The 26,714-nt window shown below is 45.6% G+C and overlaps 1 protein-coding gene across 10 annotated transcripts in view; it reads right to left on the bottom strand.

The window, feature by feature from the left end:
* Window positions 1-21,933, bottom strand: part of LOC147611285 (uncharacterized) — a 55,234-nt gene extending 33,301 nt beyond the window's left edge. For 8 of the 10 annotated variants that reach the window (XM_086784370.1, XM_086784369.1, XM_086784368.1 and 5 more), the window contains exons 1-3: window positions 21,726-21,882; window positions 21,516-21,654; window positions 21,230-21,306 (exon numbers count right to left, since the gene is read on the bottom strand). In XM_086784370.1, the coding sequence (XP_086640496.1) occupies window positions 21,230-21,306; window positions 21,516-21,576 (138 nt within the window). In that variant the 5' untranslated portion in view covers window positions 21,577-21,654; window positions 21,726-21,882. Of the gene's footprint in view, window positions 1-21,229; window positions 21,307-21,515; window positions 21,658-21,725 lie in introns of all 10 variants that reach the window. The other 2 variants (XM_086784364.1, XM_086784372.1) reach the window with 2 other exon arrangements.
* Window positions 21,934-26,714: the final 4,781 nt, after the last annotated feature.

Genomic DNA, 26,714 nt, shown 5'->3' on the forward strand with positions numbered 1-26,714 from the left:
TCCATTATCTTGATTCACAATGAGGGTAGGTTGGAGATCATTCCCGATGGCAAAGAGGGAAAGCATTCCTCCCAAGTTCTTTATGTCCCATCTCTTGGTTTTCATCTTTTGTCAGTGCATGAGGTTTGCAAGACTGGCATACACGTGGAGTTTGATGAGCATTTTGTTGCTCTTTTTGCACTAACAACTACGATGACCACGATTCATACAATTCTTGCCCTTGCCTCTTCTCAGTAGTGGCCAGTGTATCAGATGGATGTAAAATCTGTGTTCCTAAATGGTGACTTGCAGGAGGAGGTGTATGTTGAGCAACCTCCAGGCTTTGAGGTTCCGAGATCAAACTTTCTTAGAAAGGGTTTCGTCATGTGGAGCACATAGCTGTGACGAAGACTGCCTTGTCAGAGGAGCCCGAGACGACAAACTTAGGCTTACTCCATTTCTTTTTGGGATTGGAGATTTGGCAGACCCAGAGGGGTTTCTTTGTTTCTCAACAACGATATGTTCATGAGTTGCTGGAGACCTTTGGGATGGAAAACTGGAAGCCTATTTCATCTCCAATGGACTCAAATACCAACCTTCCAGCACATGATCCTTGTGAGCAGGTTGATGCCTCCTTGTATCGGAAGCTTGTTGGTTCATTGATCTAGCTGCTGAACACCAAATTGGACTTGAGTTTTCCAATGGGGCTATTGAGCTCATTTATGCAGACACCTTTGAAGACTCATTGAGACGCAAGATTGCGGATCTCACGGTATCTGCAAGGTACGAAGGATCTTGGACTCTTAAATGACACTGGAGGGGGAACAAAGAACCGAGTCAATCTCCGAGGTTAGAGTGGCTTTGATTGGGGAGGGGATCCAGACACGAGAAGATCTACATCAGGCTACGACGTTACCCTCGGCTCAGCAGCTATTTCTTGGAGCAATAAGAGAAAGCCAACTATTGCCTTGTCTTCTATTGACGCAGAGTATCGAGCTGCTTGTGGTGCTACTTGGTTTCCACAAAAGGAACCCAGAGTCATCTAGTGTCACTTTGTTCATGAGAAGATTTTGACTCGTGACATCCTGCTAGAGTTTTCTTCGACGGAGGACAATGCAACTTACCTCTTCACGAAGTCTCTACCTCAAGCGATGCTCCATCAATACTCCAGCTCACTAGGGTTGGTTCCACATCCAGGCGGTGAGAGGGGGTGTTAGCAGTCATCTCCTGTCTGTACCATATTTCTCAGTAGGGAGTGAAGGCCTATGTTGTGGGTGTGCCCGCCCGGTTAGGAGCTTTCTCCATTTTTCCTCATTGTCAATGTTTTTTCCCAGTTTCGTAGGACCTGTGTGGGCTCTCTTTTGTGCTATCGGCTATAGTAGTACCAGCCGACCAAGAGGTGTCCACTGAGTGCTGGCCAACTAGTCTTTTGCTAGCCGACTAGATGTGATGCTAGCCAACTCGACCTTTCCCAGTAGTGGGCATTTTTTTGGGTTGTCGGCATATTCTATACTAGCCGACCAGCAAACCATGGTAGTATATATAGCACTCACCCCCCCCACCCCAAACGGTAAGAAGAGCCGTCAAGGCATCCGCCAACTCCTCAACTGTAAAGGGAGTCAATAGAAAAGTCCGCACAGGGAGGGAAACCACCTCTCGTGTGCCGCCAGACCTGCTCTCATGCATCCACCACCTATGAGAATAATGGGACACCCATGACAAGGGATCTGAAAAAATATATGGCTATGGCTCTAACATGGGGGGAAAAATATATGGCTATGGCTCTAACATGGGGGGAGATTCGAAAACAATGGATCCATCTTGGCCTCGCAACCTGCGAATACCATCTTCCCGTCTGTTGAGACCTTCAATCTCAAAGAAATCCCTAGTGACTCTATCTCTGACCGGAGTCCAGAAGGAAGCTCTGGCATGGTATCTATACTCTGCCCTCCGCTCCTCTATGGATCTGAGCTCTATACGGGCCATCTGGACTTCTTCAGACTCTTGCACACTATGAGCTACAAAGTGGGTGCTAGAATATTGTGCATCTCAGTGTATGTCCATTCATTGGAAATTTATGCTTTTTCCATGATTATCTCGGTCTTGGAGCAGTTGGCCAGCTCCTAGGGATAGTCGACCAGCTCCTTGCTTCCCTATATAATGGGCCTCCAATCCTAGCACATTGTCCTACTCTCTTTGCTAGCTATTGCCATTGTAAAACCCTCATGCTATGATAAAGGTGATCTTGTCAACAAGTGTTCTCTCTCTTTCCTTGCCTATGCTTCTACCTGTGCATACTCCAATCGAGTCATAAATAGCCAATAAAACTTGGATTTATTAAATCTAAACCTTAGCCTCATGAATCCACCTACTTTCCCTAATCCTAGGGCTTTCCTGACCCTACTGGATTAGTCACTAACCCCACGGGTTAGTGCTTGGTACATAACATTTCTTGATTGTAGGAGCACAATTTATAAGACTTCACATGATGCAAATCTACAGATAAGCTTGTTCACTCTTGCAAGTTGCTCCTTTTCGCTATCTACTGCCAAAAATTAGCTTCTGCAATACCAGAAAGGTGGTAAGTGATGAAACGTGAAAGAAAAGTGCAAATTAAACCTAGGCTACACCAATCAAGTTAGTGTTGGGTACATAACATTTCCTAATTGTAGGAGCACAATTTATAAGACTTCAGATGATGCAAATCTACAAATAAAATTGTTCACTCCTACAAGTTGCTCCTTTTCCCTATCTACTGCCAAAAATTAGCTTTTGCAATACCAGAAAGGTGGTAAGTGATGAAACGTGAAAGAAAAGTGCAAATTAAACGCAGTCTGCACCAACTATACCTGCAAAGTGTGCCACACCTCCTAGATCTGCTCCAAGAGCCCATATTCTTTGCTTTTGTGTTGTACATTCCCTTAAACATCCAAACCCTAGTGCAACCCAAAGCTCAACCAAGCTGGTTCATCATTAAAAACCTCAGAGCATATAATGAAGTAATGCAGCTGGCTGCTGAGGTCACTCTGCAGTTCCACTGGGGAAAAGTGGCACACTTCACCAGCCTGGTTCATCAAATGCAAGTTGAAGCATGTAACATGCGGAAGCTTCGTGGTCAGATCGGTAACTTCAATGCTCAGAATTCAGCAATCTTTCACAACGAATATAACGCACAAAACTGAAGTAGATGTGCAGAAAATAGAGAGAGAGAGAGAGAGAGAGAGAGAGAGAGAGAGAGAGAACAGGACATGGTATTGGGTCCCAAATACCCTCTGTAGGGCCCCCACCACGAATGGTGTATTTGCTTTATTAGAATGATGTAAATCAGAAAATAAAGAGAAAGTCTTGACCTGCATTTTCACCTTGGTTGAAGTCTTCCCCTCGGCTGTCTTGGCCCTTAGAAGCGTCAACCCCTTGTGAATTATGAGATGCTGGACTGAAAACAGGGCTTGGATATTTATACCCCTTCATGCATCCAGTCGGCCAGTTTACTGAAGTCGGATGGCATAAAATCCTCACGACTTGCACAATATAGCATTTAATGCTATTAATTCCCAACGTTCACACCCAATCCTGGGCTGGCCCTTATGCGCATTCCTGCTGGGCTGCAGGTGTGGGCTGTCCCACACCTGGCCGACAGGCTGTCTAGGGCCTAGGACCCTGTCGGCTGCCTGTCCAGAGGCCCAAGGGCTGGCCGACAGCCCTTCCAAGCCCAAGCCAAGGCTAGGCCCATCCTAGCCCCTTGCAGGTGGTTCTACACCTCCCCCATGCCCGCTCTAGGCTCTGCCTTGGAGTAGCCCTATGGGCTACATGCAAACCTACATGCCTACACAAATGTCCGGCACCTGGTCGCAAACCAAATAGTCAGATCACCTGACATCATTCCAGAGGGAGACTTTCACAGGACGGATTGGCACTGCTTCATGTGCGGGACAATGCACACCTGACCTTAGATGCATAGAGTGGAGCCCTGGCTAACTCGTCCCGGATTGGGCTCACTATCCCAATTCACAGTGAGGGCAGGATGGAGATAGTTCCCGATGGCAGAGGGGGAAAGCATTCCTCCCAAGTGTTGTATGTTCCGGCACTTGGTTTTCATCTGTTGTCAGTGCATCAGGTTTGCAAGACTGGCGTACGGGTGGAGTTTGATGAGCATTTTGTTGCTCTCCGGGACAAAGCAACAGACCAAGTGGTTTGGGAAGGTGGAGTGGAGAATGGAGTTTACAGGCTTTCAGCACTCTCTCTCCCAGGTCCTCAGGATTGTGATGAGTGGCAGTCTGGTAATGGCTACTCAAGTGTGGATACGCTGCAGGTGCAGGCTTTCCGAGACCAGGTGGTGGATAGCTTGCCAGTAGATGGCAGCAGTTGGCAGGAACTTTCCAGTACTAATGTTGGTAATTCTTGTGTTCGTGAGTCAGAGGAAGCTGAACAGGTCACTTATGCTCTGATGTCTCGTAGTGTTCGGGACATAGAACTTCCAGTAGTTGAGGATGTTCTTTCCACGGGGACCTTTCGGAAAGCCAGGCAAGTGACAGGTGATTACTTGCAGAAAGAGGTGGTTTCTCCAGGCTTTGTGGTTCCGGATTCAGAGGGGGTGGTTGACAGGTTTCATCAGGTTTCCAGGACTTGCTTGTGCACCGTAACAGGTGTTGATCCTTGTGAGCAGTGTTATGTCTCTTTGACTCAGAAGCTGTATGGTTCATTGATCTGGTTGATGGACACCAGATTGGACGGGAGCTTCCTGATGAGGCGGTTGAGCTCATGGTTGCAGATGTCTCTTTGGGAGGCAGGATTGCGTTTCCTGTGGTTTCTGCGACATGCGAAGGATCATGGACTCTTGTACACAGGAGGGGGATTGTTGGATGGAGTCCGACTCCGCAGTTGGCGTGACTCGGTTTGGGGAGGAGATCCGGACACGAGGAGATCTACTTATGGCCCAGGAGCAGTTTCACGGAGCAGGAGGAGGTTACATTGCAGGTTTGGGCTTCCACTGGTGGAACCCATGGTCATCCAGAGGCACTTTGTTCATGAACAGATCGTTGCTGATGACATCTTGCTAGAGTTCTGTTCGACGGAGGACAGTACGGTGGACCTCTTCACGAAGTCGCTCTCAGGATTTGCTCAGGCGGCACCCCAGTTCCCAGTGGTTGGTTTCATAGCCAGGAGCTGAGAGGGGGTGTTAGAAGTCATCTCCTGTCCAGTTTTATACACCAGGGCCTTTGTTGTGGGTGTGCCCGCCCTTATGAGGTGTTTTTCCATTTTTCCCCACTCTCCGCATTTTTCCCCTATTTTTTTTCCATTTTTCTGAGGCTTGGGAGGGCTGCCAGAGGGTGCCAAGAGCAGTACAGTGCTGGCCGACTAGGTGTTTATCAGTCGTGGGCACTCTTGCTGTTGGCCGACTGGTTTTGATCAGTTTTGGGCACCAGATTGCTGGCCGACTGCATTTATGCAGTCGTGGACCTTTTTATCAGTCGTGGGCTTTTCTTTATGCTGGCCGACTGCCCTCTAGGGAGGTATATATAGGTCCTCAGCCCCGATACCTCATTTGTATCATCTCTCGGGATCTTCTTGTGTATATAGAGCAGAGTTACACGCCTACATCTCTCTCTCTCTCTCTTGTGCTGTTTTTCTGCCTGCGTTTTTGCTCGTGTTCCCAGATTTGGTCATCATCTCCGCTGTGTATTCTGACAAGTCATCCCTTGCATGAGTGCCACATCCATATAATATAGAAGTGCAAAATATTATATGTTAGAGTGTCCTTTCACACTTGATGTCCAAGGGGAAAAACCACATGGGAAAAAGTGTCCTTGGTTAAGCCCTGTTCACACACAGCACTACCATAAGTGAGCATATGCCTACACTCTTATAGGAGCAGACATAATTTTGGGAATTCATTGGTTTCACAAGCTTGAGCTAGATATCAAGTGGGACAAGCACACTTTCGTGATTAATCGGAATGTGTCTAAAGCTCCAATGACCTTTAAGTGTGAGCCAGGAATCCTGAACTTTTCTCTCATAAGCCATTTACAGGCAAAAAAAGAAATTAGGAAAGGTGCACAGTGTGATGATTTACATCTAGATTGCCCAAACGGTGGCCAGGGCTTCAGAGAAGTACTAGGTTCTCCATGATAAGTTCCAAAAGATTTTTCTTCGAGACAATCTCCCTCCTCAGCTTCCCCTGTCTAGATCGGAGGACCATAGACCTCCTCCAAGCTCGGATCCCCCAAGCAAGTTTCCATACTGCCTTTCCAAGGTCATGGAATTGGAGTTGGACCGCCAACTCCAAGAACTGTTGCAATCTAGCCTCATATATTCCAATGTGTCGCCATTTGCACCTTCGATCTTGTTTGTCAAGAAGAAGGATGGGTCTCCTCAATTGTGTGTCGATTATCGTGTACTCAATAAGATGACTATCAAGAGCAAGTTCTCGATGCCTCAAATAGATTACATTCTTGAGTGGCTGAATGGAGCCAAGGTGTTCTCGAAACTAGACTTGAAGAGTGGGTACCACCTGGTGCGGATTGTTGAGGGGGATGTCTCCAAGATAACTTTCCGTATGGAATGGGTCCAATATGAATTTGTGGTCATGCCTTTTGGCTTGACAAACGTCCCCAGCCACATTCAATCGCATGATGATGCGTGTGTTCAAGGACTAAATAGAAAAGTGTGTTCATTTTTCTGGACGACATACTAGTATTTTCAGCTATCGTTGAGGAGCATGACATTGATGTGGAGAAAGTCTTGAAGTTGCTGGAAAGCAACGAGCTCTACATTAGTGAGAAGAAGTCGGAATTTTATTTGTTCAAGGTTCAGTACCTTGAATATATTATCAGTGCCAAGGGCTGCAGGGCATCCTATGACTTGATCTGGCCAAGGTGGTCGAGATTGTCAATTGGGAAGTACCATAGATTGCTTATGACATCATATCCTTTGTGGATATATGCCAGGCATACTCCACCCACATAGACAAGTTTTCAGACGTCACGGCGGATCTCACCGATCTGCTAAAGGATGTCAAGACTAGAAGGCAGTGGATTTGAATGACTTCACATGCGTTGGAGACATTGAAGAATCTCAAGGTGGCTTTGTCAGAAGCGCCTTGTCTAGCGCTTGCCTCATGGGAGAAGCCGTTCCAAGTGATCACCCTTGCGAGTAACATTGCAATTGGAGGTGTTACAACAGAATGGCCATCTAACTAGCCTACATGTCTCGTAAGTTACTGCTTGCTGAAAAGAATTATATGGAGGTTTCAATGAAGTTGAAGCTACCTCCGAGCTGGACTATGCATGATGTGTTCCATGTCAGTTGGCTAAAACCGTATGTAGGTCCAATCCCTTCAAAAGTGAAAGACGAAGCGGAACCAGATATAGTTGACGAAGCTGAAGTGATGGTTCCAGAATAGATGGCTCCGGCCGAAGACAAAGACAGTTCCTTACGAAGTCTTAGGACCGAGGGACCCCGAAGTGGTATGGCTTGACAAAGAGTTCTTCGACGACTATCCGGCTTTATTGACGAACTATTTGGAGGCTATGCAGCTTTCGTCAAGTTAAGTAGAAGGGGATGTCACGTGCATCCGCACTTGGATGCCAGGTAGATAGATATGAACAAGAAGGTGCAGGATCTGGAGTGGAAACTAGTGACCAGAACACCTGCAGAGATCCTGTAAACCGGAACGGGAAGGAGTCATGTGCCTGGAAGCACCACTATCGAGAATCCACTCCCGAGTATCCGTGGCGGAGAATCCTCCAATCTCCTCCCTGCCTGAAGAAAATGAAGCATCGGTGTCCATCACCTCCAGGTGCACAAAAGCCAGAGTCTTCATGATTGCTGAGGAGTCTTCACCCTTCTCAGTCTTCCGTTTGGGACACTGCCTCCAGTAGTGGCCTTTCTCGCCACAATCATTACAGGTCCTCTCTGCCTTCAGTTTCTCGCGGTCAACGTCGGACTTCTTCTCAGAAGACTTCTCCGATGAAGCCTTCCCTTTGCCCGAGTTACGGCCTTTCGACCGTTGGCCAGTAAAGGCCTCCGAACCTCCACCCTGAGGAGGGTTCGTGAATCGTTCCTCCTGGTCCAGGACCATGGGCACAAGCTCCTCCCACGTGATGGTGCTGAGCCTGCCACTGGTAATCAAAGAGGAGTAAAATACTGAGTACGAAGAGGGCAAATGTGACAGCAACGTTATGGCCATGTCCTCTGACGATATCTCCTTCCCAGCCTGAAGAACTTCTTGCTGAAGAGCCTACAGCTTGTTAGTATGCTCCCGCATCGTCGACGACTTTGCAAGGTTCATAACCCGCATCTGTACTTCCAAGGAAATCCTCTTCATGGGCAATACCCTGTTGTAAAGTGAGGCCAAATGCTGCCATATACCTCTGGCCAGCGTCATATGCTTTATATGATTGATTACCTGCGGTGTGCAGTTGAGGAAAATAAACGAACGGACCCTGGCGCTGACACGATCCCACATCTGTGTCTGGGCCTCCCGGTCCTTTCGGGTTGACGGTAAACTCCCCTTCCTCTACTTCCGGTCCTGGAACACCAACAACGACGAAATCGGCGAGGTCGTAAGACTCCAGAACGGATTCCATCATCACCTTCCATATGCCATAGTTGCTCGCGTCCAACTGACGGTCCACCGAGAACGTGGGGAGTCGGGATCTTCACATGTCTCTCGGCCATCTCAAACAGATCTGCCATAGCGGGGATGTACTCTGAAAAGGGTGGGTGGCTGGGAACAAAGAAGAACTGATACCTGCAAGTGGCTGTCCAGCAAATCAGCCCGCCTTCCTCTTGCTTCTCCTCTTCCCGATCAGCCCAAAACAGTCCACCAATCAGCCACAAAACAGTCCCCCTCTTGCTCACACAAATCCCAAGACCTATCTAGAGCCTAGGGCTCTGATACCATGTCAGAATACGCAGCGGAGATGATGACCAAATCTGGGAACACGAGCAAAAACGCAGGCAAAAAAACAGCACAAGGGAGAGAGAGATGCAGGCGTGTAACTCTGCTCTATATACACAAGAAGATCCCGAGAGATGATACAAATAAGGTATGGGGGCTGAGGACCTATATATACCTCCCTAGAGGGCAGTCGGCCAGCATAAAGAAAAGCCCACGACTGATAAAAAGGTCCACGACTGGCCGACTGCATGCAGTCGGCCAGCAATCTGGTGCCCAAAACTGATCAAAACCAGTCGGCCAGCAGCAAGAGTGCCCACGATTGATAAACACCCAGTCGGCCAGCACTGTACTGCTCTTGGCACCCTCTGGCAGCCCTCCCAAGCCTCAAAAAAATGGGAAAAAAATAGGGGAAAAATGCGGAGAGTGGGGAAAAATGGAAAAACACCTCATAAGGGCGGGCACACCCACAACAAAGGCCCTGGTGTATAAAACTGGACAGGAGATGACTTCTAACAAACTTGCATTTTGTGGATACCACACTTTTGGCTCTCTCTCTCTCTCTCTCACTCATTTCTGTGTGTGAGTTTCTCTACCCTACACCTAACCCTAATGTGCAGGTTTGTGTGTGTGAGTGTGTGAGTCCAACACCCAACAATTGGTATCAAAGCTGGGAGTTGGGAGCTGCCTGTGGATTTCTACCCCAGGAAAAACTGCCGTTGACTGTGAAATTCCGTCGAAAACTGCCGTTCCGTCCGTCACCTGCGTTTTTCCGTCGCCGGACTGCCTGCTTCCATCGGCGCTCCCCCGTCCAGCCACCGAAAACGGGCGGCACTAGTGGAGAGCCCACCACCGCCGCTCAGCCCACTGGCGGCTCTTCCCTCTCCATGCAGCGCACAGTACCGCCGCCGCCCAGGCGCGCCCCTGCTCCGTTGCGCTTCCGTTCGGTTCCCACCATCCTTCCATCTGCGCTCCGACCCGCCGTCGACGTTGCTGCCCGGCCACCGTCCATCCTGCGCGCCGACGACACCAGGCCCCCGCGGTCCTGCTTCGACCTGCGCGCTCGCCCTCTCTGCTCCGTTGCACCCGCCTTCGCTTGGCAGGGCCAGAGGCTCCCATCCGTTCGCTCCCGCCACGCACCCGCCAGTGACTCGTGCCCAGGTAATGCCTTTCGGTTCCAGCGCCGTGCACGACTCCAGGCCGCCGGGTCCTGCTGCATGCTCTCCGCCTCAGGCAACTCGTCGCCGCACCTCAGCCTGCCTCGTCAGCTGTGTACGCCCACCTTGACACCTGCAGCTCTCCTCGACACCTGCAGCTCTGCACGGCTCCGCCTGGCTGCCAGGTACACGCACCCGCCTGCAGCTCCAAGTGCTTCCCCTCGTCGAGACCTGCCCAGCTGCAACAACTCCTCCTCCTCGTCGACTGCCCATCCTCACCCTCTACACACCTAGTTGCAGGCCCCTAGACTGCTCCCCGCCTAGCACCTGCTTCCTCACACGTGCTGCCAAAGATATTCTCTGTACAATTTTTTTGACAAACACAAATACAAAATTTGCAACCATAAAAATGCAGGTCATATGCAGATTTTACAGACACTTCTGTGCAAGTCAGATTGAAAGGAAAATTGCAGGTGCAATTTGGGGGATTTCTCAATTTTAGGACAAATTGAAAATTGGGCATTTTGCTTTGCCTGCAATTTGGGGGTTTTCGAAATTGAGGTCAAAATCAAAAAATTGAACCTCTTTCACTCGCAGAAATTTGGGGCTTTTGTGAAAATTGGCCAATTAGATGCACATTGAAGCGATTGGAGTGCATAAAAAATGGGAATTTTCTGATTGGAGCATGTAATTGGGCATTACAACTGCGATTTGTCGCGTATGTATACACATTGTGTGCAATTGGACAATTTGGTGCAGGTTTACACTTGCTTTGGTTTGCAAGCATACATTTGCACAGGACATTTGGTTCCCTGGCAGTGCACATTGGTGCTTGGTTTGCTTGCAGATATATTTTGTTGACATGGCACAGAATGCTACAGCTGTATTCGGTGTGCTCAACCAGGAGGACAAGCTGGATGGATCTAACTACTCCCTCTGGAGTTTCATGATCCGTAATTTGTTGGTAGCCAAAGGGCTTTGGGGCATCGTGTGTGGTAATGACACGTCCACTTACCATACAACCAGCCACCCCTCAAAGGGGAGATGCTCAAAGAGCTCCTGAATTAGAACCTGCTCCCACACAAGAGCAGAAGAGATGGGACTCTAGATATGCACAGGCCATGTCATTGATAGCCCTTTCAGTGAAAAGGACTATTATTCCGCACATTCGTTCATGCAAGACATCGAAGCTTGCATGGGACACATTGGAAGCAATGTATCAGGTACGCAACGAGGCAAGAGTTGCCTACTTGAAGAGGCAATTGGATCTTCTTTCTATGGATGAGGGTGACTCCATGGCAGATCATCTCACCAAAGTGAAAGATTTGCGGGAACAATTGCTCAACATTGATGAGGTTATCCCAAACAGACATATGGTCACCAACACTCTTCATTCTTTACCGCCTTCCTACTTGGGCTTTCACACCTCTCTCAACCTCTCAATGAGAGGAGGTGGTGATCCCGTCACTTGTGAAGAGCTCGTGGGTTTACTCTTGCAGGAAGAGCAAACAAAAGTAAACTTATCGAGCAACCGTGGTGGAGACAAGGCATTTACAGCCAAGGATAAGGGTAAAGCAAAGAGCTTTAGGCATGGGGGACAACAGTCTAGCAAGGCTGGTCATGGACAGCCCTCTTCTGGTGGTGAAAAGTCTGACAAAGGGGATGCAAACAAGCCCAAAAAGAAGGGCAAATGTCACTACTGCCATAAGCCTCGACACTACATCAGTGAATGTAGGAAGCGGATTGCAAAAGAGAAAAGGAAAGAAGCAGGCAATGCAGTAGCAGACTCTTCTGATGACAAAGCACAGCAATCAACTAATGTAATCCAAGAAGAGTACACTTTTTTGGTCACATGCACTAGTGACACACCAAGTGCTTCAGACACTGATATGTCTTGCATTGCATCTGACAGACAGAATGCATCATGGTATTTTGATAGTGGTGCTTCGAGCCACATCACTTCATGCAAAGATGTATTTCAGCACTTGGTTTATGCTTCAAATGGCCGCACTGTATCATGTGCACATCATACCACATATCCAGTAAAGGGAATTCGTAATGTCATACTTATTGCAGCCAATGGTGCCAATATATGTATGAAAAATGTATTGTATGTTCCAGGGATAAAGAAAAATCTGCTCTCCGTCTCAGCCATAAACGACCAATGTTTAAAGGTTGAATTTGAAGATGGGAAGTGTTTGGTAAAAGACCCATCAAAGGATTATGAAATAGTCACTTCTGGAACACGATACAAAGGCTTGTATAAGCTGGACAGCTATGACAAGCGCACTTATGATGCAAATACAGTGGCTGCCCACACTCCTGCTATGCATGATGCAGAGCTATGGCATGCTCGTTTTGGGCATGTAAATTCTCAAAGTTTGATACTTTTGCAGAAGCATCATATGGTTGATAATATGCCGCCTCTTGAGTCTCCACCAAGACATGTATGTGAGGGGTGTATTTTGGGAAAGATGCAACGAAAACCATTCCCCAAAGATGGAGCTGTTAGAGCTGAAAGTAAATTACAGCTCATACATACTGATGTATGTGGTCCAATGCGGACACCATCCATAGGGGAGCATCTCTACTTCATCACATTCATTGATGACTACTCTAGGTTTGCTTGGGCTTACCCTTTGAAAGCGAAAGCAGATGTGTTTACATGCTTTCGACACTTTGTAGCAATGGCTGAAAATATGTGTGGATGTAAAGTCCAAACATTCTACTTCATCACATTCATTGATGACTACTCCAGGTTTGCTTGGGCTTACCCTTTGAAAGCGAAAGCAAATGTGTTTACATGCTTTCGACACTTTGTAGCAATGGCTGAAAATATGTGTGGATATAAAGTCCAAACACTCCGCTCAGATAGAGGTGGAGAATGCATGTCAAATGCATTCAAGGATTATATGCTACAAAAGGGCATCAAACACCAATATACTGTGCCTTATACACCGCAACAGAATGGTGTAGCTAAAAGGAAAAATAGATCTCTCATGGAGATGGCAAGATGCATGGTGAAAGCACAAAAGTTGCCACATAAATTTTGGATGGAAGCTATAATGTGTGCAACTCATGTGTTGAACAGGTGTCCAACAAAAGCTTTGAAAACCATAACACCATTTGAGGCTTGGTATAGCCGAAAGCCAACAGTGGATTATATGCGTATATTTGGGTGTTTGGCATATACACATGTGCCAGAACAACTCCGAACAAAGCTAGATGACAAAGCAATTAAATGCATTTTTGTGGACTACAGCAATGAGAGCAAAGGATACCGTCTTTATAATCCAACTACACGAAGGATTTTTGTCAGTAGAGATGTGGTATTTGCTAAAAATTCAGAACAGCCCATGTACAGCTTGTATAAAAGCAATGATACTGATGGGGAGAAACCTGAATTAGGGTTTAGAGTTCATTCATGGGAGACATACACAGAGAAGCAAGGGAGAGAGAGAGAGAGAGAGAGAGTTGTGGGGATAAGTCAACTCATGAAAAGCATGAGTGTGTGACTCCCCTATCACACATGTATATTGCATTAGTACACATAGTGCACTTAGTACATTAAAAGTACTAAGTGTACTATGTACTATAACTTATGGGCTTGTACACACTATAAGGGTGGGCATAACGCCTTTACCCCAACAACCTCCCACTTAAAGGCAAAGTGCCCTTAAGTAAAGGAAAAGAAAAAATCAGCATGTACATGATAATATACAAGGCCATATCAAGGCTGAAACTGGCCTCATCCAATGCCCATCAAGTGTCTGCAATGAGCAAACCGCTCCGGAGGCAAACTCTTTGTCAACAGATCAGCCGGGTTGTCATCCGTGTGAATCTTAACAAGCTGAATTTGCTTGTTCTCTATCACCTCTCTGATGAAGTGATACTTCACATCCACATGCTTCGTCTTTGCATGAAAGACAGGGTTCTTTGCCAACTGGATGGCACTCTGACTGTCACAATGCAACAATGGAATATCCCCTGTATAGCCCAAATCAACCACTAACCGAGATAGCCATAATGCCTCCTTGCAAGCCTCTGTGGCTGCAATATACTCGGCCTCTGTAGTAGATAAGGCAGTGCACTTCTGCATCCTGGATATCCATGACACAGCACCTCCTGTGAATGTAAACACATAACCGGTAGTAGACTTCCGGTTATCTGGATGACCGGCATAATCCGAATCCGTGTAACCATGCACTAATGCATCCTGTTTGCCAAAGCAAATGCACAAATCCTGTGTGCCCTTCAGGTATCACATGACACCTTTCACTGCTTCCCAATGCTTCTTGCCAGGGTTGGCCATGTATCTAGAAACCACTCCCACTGCAAATGCAATGTCCGGCCTAGTAGCAACCATGGCATACATGAGACTGCCACAAGCTGAAGCATACGGAATCTTGGCCATATCAGCCCTGTCTCTATCTGACTGTGGGCTGTCCATAGCACTGAGTTTCACATATGGAGGTAAAGGAGTACTAGCTTTCTTCCCCCCGTCCATATTGAACCTCTGCAAGACTTTGCCAATGTATTCCTTCTGAGACAAATACAACACATGCTGATTTCTGTCCCGAAGTATCCGCATACCCAAGATGTGATTTGCATCACCCAAATCCTTCATATCAAAGGTTTGATGCAGCCTCTGCTTCAAGGCATCCATCTCTTTACGAGATTTCCCGGCAATCAACATATCATCAACATACAAAATGAGAATCAATAGACTGCCATCCAAAGCTTTCTTGGTGTACAAGCAGTGATCTATGTCACTTCTCCTGAATTTCTGAGATTTCATGAATGTATCAAATTTATGATACCATTCTCTTGGTGCCTGTTTGAGCCCATAAAGACTCTTTTTCAGCTTGCATACAAGCTTCTCCTTTCCACTCACTGCATAACCCTCTGGCTGCTGCATATATATCTCCTCATGGAGATCACCGTGAAGAAAAGCAGTCTTCACATCCATCTGAATCAAGTCCAGATCATCATGCGCAACCAAAGCTAACACAGCTCTAAGTGTGGTCATTTTGACCACTGGAGAGAAGATCTCATCAAAGTCCACACCATATTCCTGCTTGAAGCCCTTAGCCACTAACCTGGCTTTGTATCTTCCATGAGTGCATACCATGACCACCTGTAAGAAGTGAATGGGCATCAAGTGAAGACGTAAAGAGGACCTCATCCTCACTGCCACCTGCATGTGACACATTGATTTCTTCGATCTTGACTCCACTTTTGCCCTTTGGCTTTACATCTTTGGCTTCATCCTTCTCTTTGTCTTTGCCTTTTCCCTTTTCCTTTTGATCATTTTTCCATTTGTAGCATTGCTTTTTAATGTGTCCCTTCTTGCCACAATAATGGCATTCCAAATCCTTTTTGGAGCGAGACTTGCTCCTTCCCCTTTCTTGGCTTTTCCCCCTTTGCTGGGATCTCCCACGTGCATTCATTGCATTGGACTTTCCAACAGAGTTGTTTTTCCTGTTCATCTCTTCTTGAAGAAGAGCACCCTCAACATCTGCATATGAGAGCATAGCATTCGAATTGCTAGTGGCTGTCCTGAATGTGTCCCAACTCTCTGGCAAAGTGCATAACAAAAAAGTGGCTTTGAACTCATCGTCCATTGCCAACTTTTGATTAATGACCTGGCTGACAATGCCATTAAACTCATTTAAATGGGCTGTCATAGACGCCCCTTCCTTCATCTGAAGACCTATGAGTTTCTTCAACCAATACACTTTGCTTGAGGCACTTTGTTGGGCATACAAGTCCTGCAATCTCTGCCACATTCCCCAAGCTGTCTTCTCTTCACGAATGCTGAAAAGTAATGAGTCTGACACAGACAACATGATAGTAGATCTTGCCAGCTCATCCATATCTTCCCACTCTTCAGCTGTAAGAGAAGCGGGCATTACACCCCTTTCTTTGATAGGCTTGTGCTGCTTTTTCTGGAGCAACACATTGTAGCACTGGGTTTGCCAAATATCATAATTATGCGAGCCTTCAAGCTTCTTGATGTGAAGCAATGAAGAGCTCTCACCTGTGGTTGCCATAGCAAAATGCAACCTGTCAATGCCTGACTCCCTGCAAATGTGCAAACACTGCACCCAAGATGTGCAAACACTGCACCCCAAGCACACAAAGTGCTTGCAAATGTTCTCCCAAGCTTTATCTCCCACTGCGGAAGCAAGAATGCAACTTTTCTCCCACTTTATGTGATGAAAACACCAAAATCTGGTTGCTGCAGATTTTGGACAGCACCTCAAATGTGCTCTTTGCCCTTCCAAAGTACTGTACAGCAGTACCAAGTGCTCACCAATGATGTACCAAACCTGTACCGGCAATTTCAGCAACTGAAATTGAAACTTTTAGTCACTCAAAATATTGTACAGCCATGCCAAAACATGCACAAAGCTGTGCCAAATCTGTACCAACAGGTACAGTAGCAATAAATGCTCTCCTGGCTGTTCAAATGAGTGAAAATCAGATTTTTACAGTCATGTACACTGCATAAAACAGTCCCGAACAGAAATTGGGCAAAAGCCCCTTGACTGCAAGCTGATTTTTGAGGATTCAAGGCATAAATGTCTTGCCTGCTGCTTTGCCAAGCTCAACAAGCATACAAACTTGAAAAGCCCCTTGATTTGAGATCAATTTCTGATCATGCATGGTACATTGACGCACACGAAGGCATCCAGAGTGTTCACGATGCTTCCCCCTGGCCACATATACATCAAATACATGAAAGCCCCTTGATTTACAGGCACATTGAGTGCTTGTAAGGCATCAGCACATTAACCACAGCATCAAATGCGATTGCCTGCATGCAAATCAACCAAATCGACACAAAAGCCCCTTGATTTGCACTGCAATTTGCTGCAATTTTGCCCAAATGTGCGATTTTTCACATCATACAGCATGTATGAGTGCTTAATTGCACATTTACATCAAAAGCCCCAAATTTCGACATCCAATTTCCTGCAAATTGAACCTGATTGTGACCAATTTCCTGCAAATTGATCCTGATTGTGACCAATGTCACCCAATTTTGCCAATTTTGCTCAAAAATTGAGCAATTGGGCACCTGTATTTGCTCAATTGTTGATTGTACATGCTCAATTGCAAGTCCACCAAAAAAAAAATGAAGCAAAATACCTTGTAATTTTCTGATTTTTCTCTGATTTGCAGGCGAATTTGGTGCTGATGCTGATGCTGATGCTCCTGCAGCTATGTAGGTAGGGACGGCTGGGTGACAAACTCCTGGTTTACCCTCTGCTGAAGAGCTTCAAGACTCCAAAAAAAATTATAGAGTGAAAGCTCAATTCAGCAGGCCTATGGACGAGGAAGCCACTGACTTGGACCTGTCGCTTGGCATCAAAACCAAGAACACGGATGAAGGCGTCCAGTTGATGTCGGTGATGTGGTGCACGTTGCAGACAGCTGCGTTGATGGCAAGGTTGAGCAGAGAAGGCGGATCAGGTCGCCTTCGCCTGCGTGTGCTGACTCATAGCGTGTGTTCGCTCGACTACCTGCGAGCGACTGGTTCATCGCCTGAGTTCCCCTCGTAGCCAGCCGGTCATCCTATGCTGTCGACCGACGCCTTGCTGCTGTTCACTCCACGCTCGACGCTTAGCGCTGGCGCCTTACGTATTCGGTTAGCGCTGTGCGCTTTCGCCTATCCGCCTGCGTGTACCAGGCTACGGCTGCTGCCTTCGCTCGCTATGCTGCCTTCGCCTAGTACCACCAAGGTGTGGTTTCGCCTAGCGCCAGTGAGTGTGGTTTCGCCTAGCAGCACTCAGCTAACAGAGGTTCACGCCCAGCACTGAAGTCGACAGTCCTGTATTCGCCTTCTTCTCCTCCGTTCTCTTGCAAGCTTCTGGCTGCCTGCTGCGACTCTGATGTAAGCTGCTCACGCTATCGCTGTTTGTACTGCAGGAAGCCTGCTTCGCCTGCGTGTACACACCCAAGCCAGTCACTTGCTACTAGCTCTGATACCAGTTGATGGGGAGAAACCTGAATTAGGGTTTAGAATTCATTCATGGGAGACATACACAGAGAAGCAAGGGAGAGAGAGAGAGAGAGAGAGAGAGAGAGAGAGAGTTGTGGGGATAAGTCAACTCATGAAAAGCATGAGTGTGTGACTCCCCTATCACACATGTATATTGCATTAGTACACATAGTGCACTTAGTACATTAAAAGTACTAAGTGTACTATGTACTATAACTTATGGGCTTGTACACACTATAAGGGTGGGCATAACGCCTTTACCCCAACAGATACAAGCATACAGAACATGTTTGATGGACTTTTACCCATTGCAATTAGGGGGGATTCAGATCAGCCAGTCCCTACACAAGAAAATCCTCATGTAGAACATGTGGAACAGCCAGCCATTCAGCCCCCTTCTATGCAAGAAGTGGAAGATCTTGTCAGGGAAGAGCAAACAGCCATAGACACAGCCAAGTCAATGCCAAGATGGTTGCTGAAAACTTTGGAAGAAAGCAAACTTGCAGCTCCACTCACAGGTAGAACAAGGGCTAGTTCTAGCCATGCTTTGAAGATACATCGTGGGGAGTTTGCATTAGCAATGGGTGGTCTCTTTGATTCAGAAGAGCCTTCTTCTTACGAAGAAGCACATGAGAATGAGCATTGGTTGCAAGCTATAAAAGCTGAAATTTCTTCTATCACACATGGGATCTTGTGGAATTGCCTAAAGGCAAGCATGTAATTGGAATAAAGTGGGTGTACAAAGTCAAAAGAAAGTCTGATGGTACTATTGACAGGTACAAAGCAAGACTTGTGGCTAAAGGCTACTCCCAAAAAAAGGAAATAGATTATGAAGAGACTTTTGCTCCTACTTCGAGAATGACCACAATAAGATCAATGATTGCATTGGCTGCACATAAAGGATGGAAAGTGCATCAATTGGACATCAAAACTGCATTCTTAAATGGGAATTTACAAGAGGAAGTATATGTAAATCAGCCCATTGGTTTTGTAGTTCTTGGTGAGGAACATAAAGTATGCAGGTTACGCAAAGCATTGTATATTTGCTTTAATAGAATGATGTAAATCAGAAAAATAAAAAGAAAGTCTTGACCTGCACTTTTCACCTTGGTTAAAGTCTTTCCCTTGGCTGTCCTTGCCCATGGAAGTGTCAACCCCTTGTGAATTATGAGATGTAGAACTGAATACTGGGCTTGGGTATTTATAATCCTTCATGCATCCATTCGGCCAATTTACAAAAATCCGATGGCATAAAATCCTCACAACTTGCACAATATAGCATTTAATGATATTAATTCCCAACGTTTCACACCCAATATTGGGCTGGCCCTTATGCGCATTCCTGCTGGGCTGCTGGGCTGCCTGCATGGCTTGCCGACAGGCCCGTTACAGCCTATCTCTGGCGGCTGCTACTCTTTCTGATAGTGGTTGGTTGGTGGCAGTGGGGCTTGTCGGCTGCCTATCCAAAGGCCCTAGGGCTGGCCAACAGCCCTTCCAACCCAAGCCAAGGCTGGTGGGTACAGCCTGGGGCCCTCCTAGCCCCTTGGGGGTGGTTCTACACCTCCCCCATGCCCACAATAAGAGCTCTAGGCTCTGCCCTAGGGTAACTTTATGGGCTGGCCCCTTCTCTACATGCAAACCTACATGCCTACGCAAATGTCCGGCACCTGGTCGCACACCAGATACTCAGATCACTTGAGATCATTCCAAAGGGAGACTCACAGCACAAATCGGCACTACTTCATGTGCAAGACAATGCACACCTGACCTCGAACGCAAAGAGTAGAACCCTGGCTGACTCGTCCCGGACTAAGCTCACATGGAACTAGTTTCCACTCCAAGTCCTGCACCTTCTTGTTCAGATCGATCTACATGGCATCCAAGTGCAGAATGCACATGACAAAGCAAGGCCCCACAAACCAGTTGGACCAGCACAAGGCCAGAGCCAGACTATGATTGGTGACATGAAACAAACACCAAGGCATGCAACCAGCATTGAAATTCAGCATTACTCCCCCTTTCCTGCAGATTGCAGAAGAACACGTTGGATTCAAGCACACCATGCAATGGTTTTGTGTATTTGCTTGCCCTCTTTCAGTGTTCTCTTGCATTTCTATCATCTCTAAGGGTTGTATGCCTTCTTAAGGGTCTAGAGGACATGATTTGATTAATACAAGGTGGGTCGTGCTCTACGTATATGGAATAGCCTCACTTTAACTTGTCCCTCTCATGTCACCTGGAGAATGAATCTGTGACAACCAGCAGCAACCTTCGAGTTGAAGACAGGAAGGTTGCTGAAATATGCTTGAGATTTAGTATACACCAACGGAAAGTTCAAGTTATTTTCCCAATTTAACACCTGATTACCGATGCAACCATTGTATCAAAAACGCATTGCAGCTATAAAGCTTCTTGTATAGTCCTTTCAGCACGATCCTACTTTACACCCTCCTATTAGCCTGTGATTTAATAAGTTCCACTGTCGCTGTTCATCTGCTACCATCACACACAAAATTCCGGTGCCATAATTGCCAGGACACCCATTCTCTTTCATCTTGGACATGGCACCTGCAAACCGGTAACAAGCTCTAAAGGGCAAACCATCAATATATAAGTAGACACTCCGTCATGAAGGCTGATTTACCTTCTGGATCTTTATCCCAGTTCACTAGATGCAATCTAAAAGCTTGTTAATAAAGGAAGTCAAAGAGGAGAGAGTAATGAAGAAAGGGGTATCAGCATTAATCAGAATGGGCATGCAAAGCAGTGCTGCATGCAAGATCAACTGAGAAATGAAGCCTCTTTTCTCCTCGTGTTGTGTGTATCCTCTTTCACAGTTAATAGAAGCCCCTTTTTGCATGATTTTTACAAATAGAAAAGGATAAGTTCTGGATTAAGAATAGGTCAGGGAAGCTCTTTGCACAAAGCATTCCCAAAAAAAAAAAGGATAGGGCAGCATCCCCTCGACTACAAGTAGATCAATAATATGCTTGAAATAGGCCACTATACTTAAAGGCAAATCAATCATCAAGATGTCACACCATGCCAAAGGTTCCCATCGTAGTTTAAGAGGGTCTTTGATCACGAAAAGGCAAGGTGAGTGAGAAAATGTACATTATTTAAGAAGCAAAGGTGCAGGAAATTTAGATAAGCTATAAAAATTCTATTGAATAATCAGAAACATACTTGCAGATGATTGTGCTGATCAAAAGCTTCCTCTTCATATGTTCCCAGAAAAGCTACTCCTGTGTCCATATCAGAATCTGTGGGAGTGTAGCCAAAATAAGCTTAATTTGAATGAAAAGCAGGAGACTTGAAAAACCAAGCTTCTTCCTCGGGTGAACTGATCCAAATTAGGGCAGACAGATCAAGGGAGCTAAGATCTGTAAGCGGCCTAATTTATGTACAGATTCCATTGTCCTATGCGAATGTAGAGTGACTCGCTATCTAGCTTCCGATCGTCCCAAGTAACCTGCTAAGTCTCCGAATAGAATCCTCGGTTTCTCCTCCCCTCTACAGAGGATCCGCTTCATAGGCGCACTAGAGAAAGCTGCCTACAGCAAACGGGCATGGCGAAAAGAAAAGGTCCAATGGCGCGACGGCAAACTTCACTGCTGCAAAAAAGAAGACTGTAAAATAACGGAGAATGATGCTGTTAGGCAGGAAAGGGGAATCGACCTACCTCTCTCATCAAAGTCGGGGAGAAGGTGAAGGTCCGCCATAGCTCCCTCACAGAGAAGAAGAAGAAAAGGAGCCAGCTCTGAGAATAGGGTTAGACAGGAGAGAGAGAGAGAGGGGAAGAAGGGACAGAAAAGGGGCGAAGAGCAGCTGGGAAGCTGATGAGATAGCAACCCAACTGTCGAAAATGCTAATTAATGTTAATTAACCTAAACTAGGCTAATCAGAAATTAGGCCTGGCCTGCTAATACTTTAGATTCTTACGCCCGCGGCCCGCGGCTCTACGTTTGGACGTTGCGCGGGGCCCCGCCACTTTGCCCTACACGCGTGGGAGCACGTGTCGTGGTTTCACCTCTTCATACGGTCATACCCATCCCGTGATACTCTCTGTCTGAACTTTTGAATGTTGAAACTACCGTGTTAATAATTCGTAGCTACCATTCGCTTCTTTACTATTCACACTAACCCCTCGGGAGTCGGGCCCCCTCTCTCTCTCTCTCTCTATGTAGTGGTGGGAGTTGGGCCCCCCTCTCTCTCTCTACAGTTGTATTATTTTTTGTCTCATAGGCCGACTTTGGCCTCTCGTAGACGTTAATATATCTTTTTTTCTTTCTTTCTCTCTAATCCAAGGAAGGCGAGAGGCAACATCTCTCTCTCTCTCTCTCTCTCTCTCTCTCTCTCACAATAGAGAGCTTCCTTTGCCAAGAATAGAACAAGCTGCTAGCCTTGAATGTCTTGACTTGCAGGCAAACACTCAGTACCTTCAAACAAGATAGCTTCATGGAGACATTCACCAAAGTAGGCAATGCCAAACCCCACCTCTACCATCAATTGTATAAACAACATTAGGCAGTGATCAAGACCAAAGAAGATAGGATTGCTATCCTTAGGCAGTCCCAAACTCTCAAAGGTACAAGTCTATGACAAACAACACACATGACACAAGCACGGCCCAAGGAAAAGGGAGTAGAGCTAGAGAGGATGTGGGCAAAACACAAAGCAAGTAAATGGGCAATCCTCCAAAACGGCAAGAAGGCCATCAATCACACTCCTAAATCAATAGTATCTCCTTCTTCGAATGTGGATGCCTGATTGATGTTATTGTAGGTTTTCTTTTTACAAGCCTTATGGCTCCTTGCTGGACTCTCAATCCTTATTAATTGATGTACATTAATTGTCTTGGTCCATTGGATCATATCTAGCCCCCAAGGACATTAATATCATCTCTCTCTCTCTCTCTCTCTCTCTCTCTCTCTCTCTCTCTCTCTCTCTCTCAGGGCAAGACATAGTGGTAAAGCCTTTCAATCCTCTTTTACTTCTGAAGATATTCATGATGATGACCTAGCTAGGGCATTGCCCCTTTGAATGTGAACATTCTAACGTGGGAATGGATGACAAATCTCACAAAAGGCTTGCAAGTAGAAAGTCCTAAGTCAAAGGAGGGGGGCTATTTTCATTTCCAACATGCACCTAAACACCCTAACATAGTCAAGGTTGGGTTGCAAACATTTTCACCCCAACTAGTTGCCATGTAAGCAAAAGCCAATTGATGCACCAACTCAAACTTAGCATATGGATGGGCTATCCATATAGGGCACCCTCACCCATTCGAAAGTGATGGGTTTGACAAAAGGCCAAGTTTTTACGATTTTTCATATGAGAGGTTTGGAAAACTACTAGAAGACCAAAACTACGCATATGTAGAGGTTTTTTTTTAAGTCATGATGTGTAATAGCTAAGAGTAGATTTGAAATGTTTATAAGGTCACTCTCACAAACCTCACTCATTCTCAACATTTAGAAATGGTAGTTTAACCATCTCCACCATCGGTTTAAAATATGTTTAAAGATTGTGCATGCAAGAAAGCCCTACCTAAAAACACATGGAACAATAGATGCTAATGAGTAATTGAAGAGTTGAAAGTTGTAAATGGAACACTCACACCAACATCATGATGGGCACAGCTATTTTTTAAGGAGCCTCTCTCTCTCTCTCTCTCTCTCTCTCTCTCTCTCTCTCTCTCTCTCTCTCTCTCTCTCTCTCTCTCTCTCTCTCTCTCTCTCTCTCTCTCTCTCTCTCTCTCTCTCTCTCTCTCTATATATATATATAATATTATATATATATATATATATATACGCACACACGCACACACACACACGCACATTAATGCTTAGCCTCACATTGCCCGTGTGTCATGGTGGCACTATTACTCTTGCATTTACCTAAAATCATATCTTCATGCCAGCAATCTCCTCGCTTGTGTGTCCCTTTCATCCTTGCCTACTTCTTTAGAGTTGTTTCCCCATCTTTTTTGTGAGTAATAAAAAAAAATTTATTTCAAAATGGCCTTTACCTAATCAAATAATAGCAAGTTAAAGTTTTGATCCAAAGTCTTCTCGACTGTTGTGTGAGCACAATAAGTACTAGGAAATGCACATGGTGCTTACATCCCAAGAGATTTTAAGAAAATTTTCTTGTACAACCTTAATTTTTATTTATTTATTTAAACTTCCATGCATTAGATTAATAAGTTGTTTTCTCTATTTTCTTCTCTTAGACTAATAAGAGTTCTAAGTTGCTTTGTCTTTATCCTTGCTTTTTAACTTAAATCAATAAATTTTTAAAAACCTTACAAATTTTTATCATACATGTACAATTTTCCTTCCACCAATAAACAAAAAGCAACATGCAAACTACATAAGACATGATATCAATGTTCACAGTTATCCATTTACACTCACTTTTAGAGGTTTACAAAACATTCATGAAAAGGAATTGGATATTATGTTGCTTAAATCTACATTATAATAATGTTAAAGTTATTTTACAAAGTTGAGCCTATCACACTTACTTCTTTTCGTGTATTGAAAGAAAGATTATGAAATTCCATAAAAATTCATAACCTTTGAAAACCAAGTTGTGAAGCAACAAAGGTAGACTCTCAAAACTGATAATCAAAAATAGTGAAGGTAGACTCTCAAAGCAGCAAAGATAGACTCTGGAAACTGAGAATTTGAATCATAAAAGAAGTTGTTAAACTCGTATAGTATCCAAGGTTGTTCGTATGCTTGGTGAGCCTATGTCAGCCACCCTGCATTCACTCTAATTGGATCCAATCCACAACATCACCCAATTAGGGTAATGATAGAATAAATAAGAGATTGTAGATCATGTTGTAAATTCCAAACCCATCATAGGCCATATATTGGGCCCCTAACCTGAGGATGTTGTTTTTCTCCCTCTTCCTTTAGTGTGGTCTGATATGGGTGTGGTCATCTTGCACTTACATGTAGCCTACCTCACATGATGTCAAGCCTACCAAAGCCATGACTACATATGGCCTTACTTGGGTGTCCAAATCTAACTCTGCCATGTTAACAATCCTAATATAGGATTGATCATGGTGTCAGACACAAGATTAAACATAATATTAAGGTGGGTTATACCATACTAAAAAAATCCACAACTAGAGAGAGAGAGAGAGAGAGAGAGAGAGAGAGAGAGAGAGAGATTGCACACTCAACACTAGATCTCTATTGCATTCACAATGAACCATACAATGATATAGGCCTTCTAGCCTTATCCCACTTTACACATCATCATCCATGTGGCACTCCCTTTTCCACTCTTTTGGTCAACACTCACACAGCATACAGTATCACATGTGGCATTCTTATCTTACCACAATATCTTGCACCTCTAGGCTTTCCCACATACACACAACAGCACGATTACATCTCTCAACACCCCCGCTTAATCGAGGTGTTCCACAACTCACCCATCACCCATATCAATATAGCATTGTACAACCGCAATGAATCACTACCTCTCAACACCTCCCCTTAATGATACATTGGAGTGTTAGCCAATAAACGTGTGTGCATGCGCATGTCTACCATCTCAGACACCAAAGTATAGTTTGAGCCGGCTTGCTAAGCAGAACCATTAAGTTTGATTTGAACATAGAAGTTCGGGTGGGAACCAACCCATGCGCATGCACACATCACACGACAACCATTGAGTTCGATTTGAACATAGAAGTTCGGGTGGGAACCAACCCATGCACATGCACCTCATGTGCATCGCTCATGCACACATCACGACAACCATTTTGAGCTTCTCGGTGAGCTCGGGCAGGGCAACCCTCATACCAATGGGTGAATACACATCTCATTTTGAGCATACAGGCTCGGGAACGTTTGCTCTCATATACATGGGTGAAATAAATCCAATGCCTTTCGATCGAAGCCGGGCAACAGACCCTTGTACAAATATAAACATGGCTCCTAAAGTCACCAATGGGTGAATACACACCTCATTTTGAGCACACAGGCTCGGGAACGTTTGCTCTCATATACATGGGTGAAATAAATACAATGCCTTTCGGCCGAAGCCGGGCAACAGACCCTTGTACAAATATAAACATGGCTCCTAAAGTCACCATGTCTATCAACAGGACTAAATCCATCCTTTCGTGCCTCTAAAATTTGAGCTTATCAATTTGTGGATTGAATGACCACATTGCACTCCTTGTATCTTGCCATGAGAACACCACTTTGTGACCCCATTCGATCACCAAAGAACCATTCACGATGGTGTAAATCTCCTCCATATGAACCTTCCTTTATCTGAGGCTCTTTATACCACACACAATAAGGTTCACCTTATTTGGGTATGTGTTTGCACTGCCACACCTGTGATTCTGTCAAGACCTCGTTATGATGGCTATAACTATTGTGCAACTACTAGCTCTCGTTATCTCTCCTTGTCGCGCCAAGCTTGACAGTGGAAACCATGGCTCACACTCCTCAACACAACTCTACGTAGCTAGTAACATAGCTACGGCGGCCATGTCTTTGGCACAGACCACGACCAATTCCAGTCGAGCTTCTTTGCCATAGCCACAAGCTTGCATTTCTCTGTCTGCATCTTTTCTTGCACAACTCTTTCTTTCTTCACTGCTTTCTCTTCCTTCCATGCTGCCCAAGCTGAA

This window comes from Cibotium barometz, chromosome 47 (assembly GCF_041138505.1).
Source record: "Cibotium barometz isolate CiBa-2024 chromosome 47, ASM4113850v1, whole genome shotgun sequence".
Lineage (NCBI taxonomy): Eukaryota > Viridiplantae > Streptophyta > Polypodiopsida > Cyatheales > Cibotiaceae > Cibotium > Cibotium barometz.